The 12,432-nt window shown below is 48.2% G+C and overlaps 1 protein-coding gene across 1 annotated transcript in view; it reads right to left on the reverse strand.

Annotated features, from left to right (window-relative positions):
- The window catches only part of VDR (vitamin D (1,25- dihydroxyvitamin D3) receptor), a 94,968-nt gene that overhangs the window by 50,233 nt on the left and 32,303 nt on the right, over positions 1-12,432 (reverse strand). The window contains exon 5 of the mRNA XM_019555028.1: positions 2,756-2,809. Coding sequence (XP_019410573.1) covers positions 2,756-2,765 — 10 coding nt within the window. The 5' untranslated portion in view covers positions 2,766-2,809. The remainder of the gene's footprint in view (positions 1-2,755; positions 2,810-12,432) is intronic.

Below are 12,432 nucleotides of genomic sequence, written 5' to 3' on the forward strand. Positions count from 1 at the left end.
GCGGCTAGGGTCTGGAACCAGCTTCCAAGAGAAGTGGTGCAGGCCCCTACCCTGGGGGTGTTTAAAAGGAGGTTAGGTGAACACCTTGCTGGGGTCGTTTGATCCCAGTACTCTTTCCTGCCATGGCAGGGGGTCGGACTAGATGATTTGCTCAGGTCCCTTCCAACCCTAGAAACTATGAAGGGCAGATACCCTGTTATTCCCATGGGAAGAGCATCTCAGCACTATAATTCTGCTGACTTATTGGAAAAAAGTGTTAGTCAATACCATAATGAAACTGAGATCTCAGAGCCCCGTGTAGGTCTCTCCAGAGTATTCCCCCACCCCCAGGGCAGGTTGCTCATTCATCAGGCTGACATTCATTCCTCTGCTCACGTAAAAACCAAAAATGACCCAGCTAAAAACAGTTGCCCTTGTTTGTGTTCTTCTGATCTAGCAAAAAATCCAAAAAAACCCCCCAAAAAACCATCAATGCAGTTTCACATTTGGGTGCATTAAAAGAGTGACCCATTTTTTTTGATCCGATCAAGCTCAAACAGAAAGGTTGTAATCCATCCTGTACTGAGGTCACAGGTCTTAAAGTGTGCAGCAAAGTCCGAGTCCCATCACAGAGCAAACTGGAGGTTAAATCTTTGAAGGACAGGGAAAGTTCAAGCTTCTCTGCACTTTTGACTAAGAATGAATAGCCAAAGCAACAGCAGCCACACTCCAAGCTGGCTGAGAAGGCTGTTACTGAGTCAACAATTGGGATAGTGCACTGGGACACCTCCAGACAACCCATGGAGGAAGCGGTCATCAGAAAACCGCTGTGGTTACATGCCCAATAACTGGAAAAACCTCATCGGCGTAGCATGGATTGTATGGCACAATTGAGCGTAGCACTAGTACGGATTCCGTGCCACAGCCACGTGTAGGTGTCTGACCTTCTCTGCAGGCGAGTGACATGCAAAAACCCTCCCACTAATTGTGAATGGGACCAGTTAACTAACAGCTGATTGCCTTGTGGAGCAATTAAGTCACACCCTATTGTTAGCCACTGCTGAGTAAGAGCAAGGTAGGATTTTTCATAGAGGAGTAAAGTTGGAAGGGACTTCAAGAGTCTAGGGGTTTTCAGCCTGTGGTCTGCAGACCCCTGGGGGTCTCCAGACTATGACTACAGGGTCTGCAAAAGATAACAACGATCAAACATGGGTGAACACCCAACACTTGCAATTCAAAGGAGTCTGCACCTCCATTTGTCTTTTTTAGGGGTCCACAAATGAAAACCAACCATCTATTCCAACCAGAGATTGAACCTGCAATCTTGGTGTTATTAGCACCAAATTATAACCAACTGCGCTAAATCGACTTGGTGCCCGTTAGGTCAACAAATTGGGTAACCAGGAGGTCAGTGGCCTTTCACCTGCTGCAAAATAAGAGTGATCAGAGGAGGGGCTGTGGGGCTGTCTGGGCACAAGCCTGCGACACAAGACTGGGGTTTTCTGCTACACACTTCCTGTGCCCCCTTGGCAAGTCAAGCCTTTCTATGCCTGCACTCTCCATTTGGAGCAGGGGGAACCGAGCACTGACTTCCCGCACAGAGCACTCTTGGAAGATCAAGGTGCCTCACGTATTAGGATGACAGAGCCATATAAGCTTCTAGGGAGATAAAGACTGGGAAATAAAGCAAGGTGGGAGGTGATATATGGAGGAGATCAATCTATGGAGAGGAGGAGACTCATGCTGGCCACACTGGGAGCACCTGAACTTCTCTCTAATTAGCACCCCAATTAGCACGGCAACTTGTTTCTACTAGTAGGTGGTGCCAGAGACTCCCAGCCCGAGATGACGTGCGAGTGGGGATGGAGGCACCTAACAAGTCACCTCTTAAAAGAGTTCTGCTGACGTGTGGCGTGCAGTGCACTAGGCAGCAGGTGTATCCAGCCTGCGCACAATGGACACGGTACGTACAGGGCCTTCCACATACATCGAGACGTAGCTGTCCTCTGCAACCGTCCAGCAACACGACCTGTGGAGCCATCACAAGAAAGCAGAGCGTGGAGGGCCTGCTTTGGGTTCAAGCTAGAACTCCCCGTCCATGCAACGTCGAACTTTCTAAAGGTTTCCGTCTGGTCAGAGTCTACATTTCTGCGGGGCAGTGGCTGAGAGCAAAGAGCTGGCTGATGAGTCATGTGTTTACCACCGTGTCTTAAAGCTGTGTGTGGGTGGGGGCTGGCATGGTCCCTCACCGCTGTGGCTCAGCAAATTTAACCGGACGACAAAATGAGGATTTCTGGGAGGCGTCTGATATTCAGGGGGCGGTGGTGGGAACCCACATACTGCCTGCAGGTATGATGCAGTCAGCGTTGCCTGGAGAAGGAGATGTGATGGCTCATCGGCAGTCAAAAAGTTGCCAAGAAGAGCTAGTGGAGTGGAATTTAAAAAAAAAAAAAAAAAAGAAAGCCATCACCAGGAGGAGATGCCTCTCCCACACACACACACAAAAAAATCGACGGGTAATGCAGGGAGCTACAAGAATGCAGAGACACGTGTACGGGTCTTTCCAGTGACAAGATACAGAGAAGTGAGGCAGAATAGTGAGAAACAAGAGGCACCAGAGAGGACCCTGAATGGTGGCTGGGAAGCGAGAAATGTCTCTGTTTAATCTGTGGTGCAGGAGACAGGACACGTACATCCCATGCACAAGAGGAGGAAGAAGAGGACAGCACAGGAAAATAAAAAACAACCCCACAAAACCCACAGAGTTTTCACTTACTCTCAGCCATGAAGGAAGAGATGACAGTAGCAAAGTGGATCCAACAGACTCAACCTTGGGAGACACAAAAGAAAATAAAAGCTTAGTTTAGGCTGGTGATTTTGAGCTCCTTTCCCTATTCCTATAGGATGCGAAGAAGGATGAATGGCAGACCAATGACCAGATGCACAGAAACCAGAAAATTAGGGCAATGCAATTATTCTGAGTCTTCCAGACTTGCAAAATCCATGCTAGCAGCTCCTTACGTCCTGGCAGGAGACAGATGTCTTTAGCGAGCAGTTGTCTTTGACAAAGATACTTAGTCGCTTATTCATTGCCTGTGTAATGGCTGTTATATCATCAGCACGGCACAGAAGTGCCTTGTTCAGTAATTAAGTTGCTTCCCTAGCCATAACATTAAATGGCCATTACATTTATAACTTGGCAGCTTTAAACCGGAAAAGAACGAGATCTAGAAAACCTGAGGCCCCAGCCATAAGGTAGTGGCAGCCTGGAGAGGAGATAGCAGTCATCTCAGCTTCAGGCACCCTGATTCGCAAGAGCTTGATTCAACATCAAAAAATGCCTTTAACACAGCACTGACTGCTCCATGCAAAAATCTTAATACCACTCAACGTATTTCCAAGTTTTACAGACCTCGAAACATGCAGGAAAGGGGTCCGCAACCTGCAGCTTGTGGTTGGCAGCATTGGCATGTGGCAGTGGGGAAGTCCTTAGCTCAGGGCATCCTGCCTTAGACCCAGCTCTATTAATTCAGCTCAAAGGTTCCCAGCCCCTGGTCCAGGATACCCACCATGCACTAAAATCCTTCAGCAGATGCCGGTACTTCCAGCGGCAGCTGCTTCCCTATACCTCGCACCTCCCAACTCCCTTGCAGTGCTAGCCAGACTTGGCTATTTTCACACTAGCTCCTCTGCTGAGGCCACCGGGAATTCCCCAAGAGCTGACCTATGCTGCAGGGCAGGTGGATGCTGGTTAAGTTCAATGGTGTGATGAATCATAGAAAATGAAGGTTGGGAGGGAGGTCACATTTAGTCCAACTCTCTGCTCAAAGCAGGACCAGCCCCACCTAGATCACCCCAGCCAAGGCTTTGTCTAGCTGGGTCTTAAAAGCCTCCAAGGATGGAGAGTCCACCACCTCTCTAGGTAACCCATTCCAGGTATTCACTAGTGAGAAAGTTTTTCCTAATATCCAACCTCAACTTGTCTTGCTGCAACTTGAGCCCATTGCTCCTTGTTCTGTCATCTAAACCCACTGAACAGTCTGGCTCCATCCTCTTTGGATGGAAGGAGTTGAAGGGAGTCAGTCTTCTCTTCTGCAGACTAAATAAGCCCAATTCCCTCAGCCTCCTGTGCCCCAGCCCTCCCAACCATTTTCATTCCCCTGAGCTGGACTTGCTCCAATTTGTCCACATCCTTTCCATAGTATAGACACAGGACTCCAGATACGGGCTTACCAGTGGGTGAGTGAAGGTTGGCAGCTATTTCCTACCAGTTACAAGTCATTTCATAACTATCCCCGCTGTTCATTTGGTTGGAGATGGAATTTATGGTAGCGTTCACAGGCTCCAAAATCCAGCAAGGGCTGGGGCCAATCCAGGGAGGGCTGCGCTGGTGCACTTCCACCCCTCCTTTGATTTCTGCTCCACCCAAAGTTGAAAGCCAGCTACTTGGCAGTGGTAGCAGCAGCAGTCTTTCTACTCGGGCAATACTGAGGGAGTCCATTGACTTCATCGCTCAGTATAATCTACCTGATCCCTTCTAAACTCTTTATTCCCCAGTTTTAACAGACCTCTCTCCTTTGTAATAGTTGTGATGATCCAATCATACTAGCCTTTGTTCTGCAATTCTGCTGTGTTGGCTGCTCCTGGTAACCGAAGCTCCCATTTCACAGCCCAGAAGACTTTTTTTTTTTTTTTTTATTCCCAGGAAGGTATATTTGATTGTGCTTCAGTACAGCCCTAGACCCCTAGCCTAGGAATAAAGTTTCTAGTTACATTTTCTCCAGTTAAAAAATAAATGTTGCATCATGTGCAAGGAGGCACCTCACGACCTGCACCCCCCTCTTCTCCATCTGCCCACGTCCAGGGCCTGTTCCCTTGCAGCAGTTCCTACCCCGGAAGTCACGTTCTGCAAGCACCGCTGCACTATGGAGCACCCCAGTCTGCTGGACCTGAGCTTTTGGACGCAAGCTCAGGTTTGCCTGGCAGTCGGAAAGTTTCCTTTGCATCTTACCATTGAAGAACAGAGTTGCAAATACGTCAGCTGAAGGCAGTCACAAGTTCTAGAGTCCCAACATAAAAAAAAGGAGCAGTAACCTCATTACCTGGGAGGAACTGGATTGGGTCAGAGCGTCTAAGAGCTTTATATAAATTTTCATAGTGGAACACGTCCAAACCATGAACTAAAACCTGATTATGGACCAATTCACAGCCAAAGCTCCAGGCGGCAGCAGCCAGAACTAGACGATGGAAGAACAAAGTGGCAAGAACCAAGCTGGGGGAGGGGAAAAAAGGGGGATCTTGCTTTGCTCAGCCAGTGCTTGTACTGAACTGGATGGCGTTTCTGTCTGCGAGGCAATAGCTTTTGCATGCCACAGCTTCAGCAAAATATTCTGGGCCTCTGCTAGGAGGATTTGGCAAGAGTCTGGAAAGGGGAAAAGAGATGACACGTGGAGCTCCTGGCAGCTCAGCAACTGTCTACAGAACAGAACAGGTTGATAGCAGTCATGAAACACTTTCTGGCATAACAACGCCGTCACCTGGGCTCTGCCCCTCCTCAAAGTGTCGTTAAATATTGACACCCCGGCAATAAAATGGGATCAGCCATCAGAGGGCAACTAAGAAGGGGTGGCTGGGGGAAAAGGGGGGCAGCGCAGGGCACAGGAGGACTGGATCCCTGGCCAGGGTTGCAAGCTGGTGCTGAAGAAGGGGATGATGTGTAGTGCGCATCACTTGCGGGGGCTAAAATTTTGCCTGCAGAAGCAAAGGGTGCAGCTTTGCATTAGACAGGGGAACGCACGTCTCTGATCAATACGCCACCCAGCTCCAGAGTTCAGACATGTCCCTTGAGCTCTGCCATCAGACATGAGTTGTGATTATCAGATACAGCAAATAAAGAGGAGTCCTCAAAATTGGGAGATCCCCAAGAGTGGGGTGGGGGGGAGAAAAAAAAAAAAAGGCCAAGCATGGCGCTATGACGAATGGCGGGACTTGCGAGACCAACTGGGAGCGGAGGAAAGAGGGAAGCTGGGATGGGTTTTTAATCTAGGGAGGGAAATGTAAATGTAGTTCTTTTTATGCAAATTTTATGTTCGGCTTTTATCTTTAGGCAGCCCTCACCCGACAGAGGTTAGGAAGCAAACATTCACACGTGTGAAGAGGAAAGCAGCAGTTCTGACGTTTCACGTGTCCTTGCTCCAGGTGGCCGGGAACCTCGGTTCACGGGCCGTGCCATTTCTGCTGGGGCCATGCAGCAAGAATAGCCTGCGATGCAAACACCCTATTCCTGGCTGGCACCAGACTTGGCCGTCTTCAAGGCAGCATCCATTGAAACGGGAATGAGAGAAAGCTTCCACCTGGCACCAGATTCACAGGGAGCAACTGGCTGCGGTACCATGCAAAAGCCAGAGTGACTTGCTAGGCTCCCGTGTCCCTCATTCTTGCTCAGTCGACCAAAATAGCTTTTCTTTTGAGCACCACTAAGTGTGTACTTTAGCAGCTTGTTTTCTAGCTTTCTGCTAGGTAGGCCAAAGCTGACTCACCCTTGGTGCCTTTTTTTCCCCAGAAGGATTTTCTGCCTCGCTTGGGGAATGCTGCTCCCGTCTCAGTTGGCCAGCTCCACTATTCCTCTCCAGCCTTTCTAGTCTTCTTTCGCCTCTGCCCACATTCCCAGTGAATGAGTCTCTTGTAATTGAATCATAACTTGTGGCAGAGGTGATATCTTGTGTTAGACCAACTAGATTTTTGCAAAGAAAAAATAAAAATCAAATAAAAATCCTTTAATTGCAAGCTTTTGGGCACAAACGCCCTTCATCAGGCAGCATCTTTCCGGATCCAGCTCCTTAGGTCTTGTCTTCAGAGAGCCAAGTATAGACGTTTTCCCCCCCGTGCATTTCTGGGCTTCATCCAGCAAAAACATTATCTCCTGCATCGGACCTGGTTTCTTAATTTGTCGACATGTCTTCACTTGCTGGAGTCTACATCTGGATGCGCTGCCAGCACTCGCTCCACAAAGCCGTTTGCCAGTGCCCTAGTTTTGAATGTCACTGGCTTGTTTACACCGCAAGCAAGTTCTGCCACATCTCATCATCTTTGGCTTTGCATCTGACCTAGAGACCTCCCCGTCACACAGCCGTTCCCCTAGCGCTCCTTTGCTCAGCTATTTACTCCTGGCTTGCAGAAAAAGCCACTAATACAGAAATCGCCGGTGAAGTTTTGTGGGCTGTATTCATAGAGGTTAGGGTTGGAAGGGACCTCAGTAGGTCATCGAGTCCGACCCCCTGCCCTGGGCAGGAAAGAGCGCTGGGGTCAGATGACCCCAGCCAGGTGCTTGTCCAGTCTCCTCTTGAAGACCCCCAAGGTAGGGGAGAGTACCACCTCCCTATTGTGCAGGCAGCCAGACTTGATCAGCAGAGCGATTCCTCTTGGGTTTAGCTTTGGATCCTTTGCATTTATTAAATTGCCCAAGACAGAAAATAAGCCTCATTTTCTTGCTGCTCCTTAGTCCTCTGGCAGTGCCTTGGAGAGAAGCCTTGGTAGGAGCCCGGATTTACTTCCGCTGACATAGCTGCAAAAGCACTGGGAAGTTATGCGATGCAGACACCGATCAGCCGGCAGCCAAATGTAACCCTGGATTCGAGCAGGCTTTGAGCCAAGGATTTTGTACAAACCCAGGACTCTATTCAAAACACCAGCAAGTGAATAAACAAGCCGACACACACGGCCTTGCACAGCCACTCCACGTGCCAGTACCTGCAGCACAGGAAGCGTGGCCTGGTTACTGCCCCGAGTTTGTACCATGAGGGCGTCTATAGATTGGAAGAAGGACCTGGGGTGTGGTGTGCATGGAAGGAAGAGACCACCTTTGCCACAGGCAGCATAAAACCTTCACGACAGGATGCAGCCAGCCCAACGGGATGAACAGGAGGGAACAGCCAGGTGATTTGGATTAGGCCGGGTGCCGCCATCAGACCGTTTGCAGCAGGAGATCCATGCAATGAAGGAGGGCAGAGCAGCCTCAGATCTAATCATAGGCCACGGCTGGCTTGCACTGGGCACCGAACAATAACCATTCAGATGGTTATGGCAGCATTGGCAGAACCCTGCCACCTCTGCTGATTTTATCACCAGCCTCCAAGCTGTTTCTGCAAGTGCCAGTTCTTAAAATCATTATAAAGAAACACCTCTGCTTTCCTTTTAAAAAGCGTGGGGGGGAGGAACGACAAGTTTCTAGGTAGCTTCGGCAAAACAGGTTAAAAAAATCACGAATCCTAAAGAATCAAAAGAGAGAGAGACCCCCAAATACACATGGTAATTTTCTGATATGCTCATTTGGGCAGTTTGGCATGAGCAGTACCAGGGTAATTACAAAAGGTTGCACTCTGCGTTGATGTTCCAGAGCCTTGGAGATTTCTGGCAGTACTTGCTCCATTTCAAGCAAACATAGGTAGAGCCACCTAAAATAACCTGACGGGACAGTTTTCTATTTAAAAAGCCATTTTCCCCTCAAATTGACGCGTTTTTGTTTTAAAAAAAAAAAAAAAAAGTCCTTTCTGTTTTTGGCCAAAAAAAATCAAAAGCAATTGGTTTCCACATTGCGCCGTGTCGTTCATAGAACGATCTGCAGACCGAAATGCAAGCCCGTCAACACTTCATCGTAAAAATTGAGGGGGACGGAAGCAACTGCCGCGGCTTTTGAGACTAAATTTTTCGGCTTATTTCAAATTAAAAACAGAGGCTGAAAAGCTTCCCCACCCAATGGGATTTCCAGCTTCTGCCAGCTCTGATTATAGTCCTGCCTGCCTTGAATACAAAGAGTCGTAACTCCTTTTCCGACGCATCGCACCTTGTGATGAGCCGGCACTTGAGAAATCATCAGCGTTTTGAAGCCTGTTTCAGAAACAAGCATCTTGGCAAGGTAAAAAGCAGAGCACCTCTGGAGGGTCCCTGATCCGATGTGGGGTTTGAAACAAATTCCTGCTAGCGTTAACCAACAGGAAACCTTTGGGAGGACATAGGCTTGAACACCTCACCGCATGATTTGCACAGGGACACACACACAGCCTCCCTGGGAGAACACACGAGTAAGTGCTGGACTTTTTATTTTTTACACTGCAACCGTGTTGCAATATTGGAGTTTATTGCTGCATTCCCCAGACTCTGAATAGACAGTGCTGCTATAAATTAAAGTTAATCCCTATAAAAACACCAGCCTCACAGGACTCTTCCTGTCATCTTTGGGTTGCTCTGCAGTAAGTTTGCTTCTTTTGGGGGGTAAAAAAAATGCTGCATTTAAGCTTGCTTGCTTGCACTCCCCTGTGTGCCACAAACAGGTTGTGCCAGCGCTGGATAAGAGGCGATTTTTTTCTCTGCAGCTTTTCCTCTGCCAATGTAGCACCTTTTTGTACTGTGTACTTGTCTGTGCAGGTCTCAAATCCATGGGTCATTTAAAGCAAACAGATCCTGCTTTTGCAAGAAAGGACAGGCCATAAAGAGCTGAACACTAACTGGGAGTTCACAGACCACGGTGTTTGGAGCCAAGCTGAAGCAAACTCATGTCCCAAGCCGTCCCCGAGGGAGGACGTTTAAAAACAGGAGCATGGGATTAAGTTATTAAAACTCCCACTTTGCAGGTCAGACGACTACAGAAAACACAATCTCCTGAGTCACTAGGACAAAGAGAGGAAAGGACTTCAACTTCACGAGCGGCTGCACCTGGAGCTACAATTTTTCGAAGGAACAGGGTTCACCGGAGCTACCTGAAAAACGACAGGCTATGTGATGAAAATGACAGGCTATGCAATCGCTACAGTCACAAAGGGAGGCAGAATTGAGGCTGCAGCTTTAAAGGCCTCAATCCAAAAGCAGAGCATCTACCCCCATCACCCCAAAAGCTGGGGGGTGGGGAGGAGCGCCAGATCTAAGCCACACTGTTCTTGCTTTTTTCCGCTCCTCCAAATCCACACAATCTAGCATGGTCAGTGGTTCACATCCTAGCCCCAGGGACTTTTTTTTTTTTGCACAACTGCAGACATGCAAGAAAGTAGGGAGAGAGTTTGAGTTGCTTTAAAAAAAAAAAAAAAGATAAATCTAGAGATGAAGCGAAAACCTCCAGCTGAGTCTGGGATACAAGTTCTCTGTGGCTCTGAAGCATTTCCATCCAGATTTTTTAAAAAAATGTTTATGGCTCCCTTTCTAATCCCCATCCGTGTGTTCAGTTACACTGTATATTAGCTTGTTGCCAACAGTATTGCTACTGGAAACACCATATCCTTCTTATCGAAGTCCAAATTCCCAATCATCATACTGCACTGAGTTGGACTTTGGCAAGGAAGTTTGATTTTGCTCTCCAGGGGCAGAGAGATCATGACTCTTTACAGAGAAGGCAGCAACCGAGCTGCAAATTGGGGCTTGCTATATGCCAAGGCGTGCACGTGCTTTAAAGCTGCCAAGGGTACATCCTCTCTCTACTTGCTAACGCAGCGGATATGTGGGCAACACGCAGGCCAAAACATTGTGAAAAGCCAGGCTGCCAGCACAGCTTGGTCGCACAAGGTACCTCTACTAATGGTTCTCATCCTTGTTAGACTTGGGCCTCGTCAGAAAATCCCAGCTTTCTGCTTGCACTCTTGTTTTCCTGGAAAAATACTAGAGCAATTTGGCTTGCAAAGAATTCAGGAAAACCAGAGTACGACAGGATGATTTAGACACTCTGGAAGCTGATCTGAAATCTCTGGGTTTATCTTGTGAATAGTGTATGTGTTTGCACACCTAAGAGTGCTAAGACTGCATGGCACCCTTTAAAAAAAAAAAAAAAAAAAAAAAAAAAATCTCACTTCTCCCTGGTTCCCTGGGTGGAAAAAAAAAAAAAAAAATCACTGCTCTGTACAGACAATGATGTTTGAAGCAGGGCTTGCTATTAGAAAGGTCATATTGATCAATCTTTCCTTAAACCCGCAAAGCTGTAAGCAGGGACAAAGTCAATCTTAACTGTCACCTTGACCACGTGTAATAAAACACCCGAGTAGCTATTTACAGCATACACGCACGCTGGAGAACAGCTCTCGACCCTATATCCATCAGGAATTCAGTAATGCTGATCTACTGAGAATAGCATGTCCTAACAAACATATAGGCACAGCTATACACACACACACACGTACACAGATGTGTATAAATGTATGCACAGCCTTTTGATCTCTCCCACTGGTTTCCAAGATACGGGCAGGCCAATTTAACAGGCTATTTTTAGTCAGCAGGGCTGGATGTTGCAGCAGATACGGGCACACCGACAGACCACGTGAACTTGGGAAAGGTGGCTGGGCAACACACAAGATATGCCAGTTCTGCTGGGCTTTTGGTTAGTTATGGGTGGGGAGAAGATGGTAGAAGAAGTCGTTCTCAGTCCAGCGTTGAGAACTGCCGGGACTCCAGGGATAGGGTGGGGCAGTGACTTTGGGGGACCCGGTTCAAGACAGGCAGCCTTGTTCAGATTTTGGTGTACAGATCAACAGTGCTCGTTTCACAAAGGAGCCCGATGGTTTTGGACCTCCTGCATACTTCTGTGCCGGGGGCGGGCAATTATTTTGGGCAGAGGGCCACTTACTGAGTTTCGGCAAGCCATCAAAGCCTCATCAGCCAAAGGGAGATTAATGTTTAAAAAAATAAAAAAATTAAGGGGCCCCACGGGCCGGATAGGACGGCCTGGTGGGTCGCGTCTGGCCCCCAGGCCGCATTTTGCCCACCCCTGTTCTATGCAGCGTCAAGTGTCCTCAGTATCGGGGCATGGCTGGGGTCTCCTATTCCAGACACTTGGAAGCCAAAAAGCAATACCAAAACCAGTGTCTTACAAGTTATATGTCTGGACTGGAATAAATCTCAACACGTGCAGAGTTTGAGCCACCCCGTTATTTCTAAGTTACCCAGGAATGACTGAAGTGAGAGCTGTTCAGAGCAAAGCCGTATCTCCCATGGCAGTTTGAGTTGGGTACCTGGAGAAGGACCAGATGAGCTGGCCAAAAGCCCCCGCACCCTGTCAAATGCTACCAGAGGGGAAACACATGGGTTTCAGCAGGGAGCACATGCAAAGAGCTATCCAAGTCTAACTGGAATGCTTTGTTTGCACCCAAAAAAAAAAAAAAAAAAGTGACATTTGGGAGCACGAGAAGGATTCAGCATCTGACAATTTGAGAGCGCAAGGGATTTTCCCCCTTGGAAAGCTTCCAGAAGGTGTCATTAAGAAACGCAGCTCATTTCAGGACCTGGAAGGGGTACCAAATGATTCCCCTTTGGTTCCAGAGATTCGGCAACATTGGACCCCTGCTGAACCAGATGGGGCAACTGACAACTGATGCCCAGGAAAAAGCCAACCTATTAAATGGGTACTTTGTGTCAGTCTTTTGTCAGTCCCATGGGACGCCCATGCCCACTATGGGACAGGGAGGTCCGGGTGGGGGA

This window comes from Crocodylus porosus, unplaced genomic scaffold (assembly GCF_001723895.1).
Source record: "Crocodylus porosus isolate Cpor-Errol unplaced genomic scaffold, CroPor_comp1, whole genome shotgun sequence".
In the NCBI taxonomy this organism is placed as follows: domain Eukaryota; kingdom Metazoa; phylum Chordata; order Crocodylia; family Crocodylidae; genus Crocodylus; species Crocodylus porosus.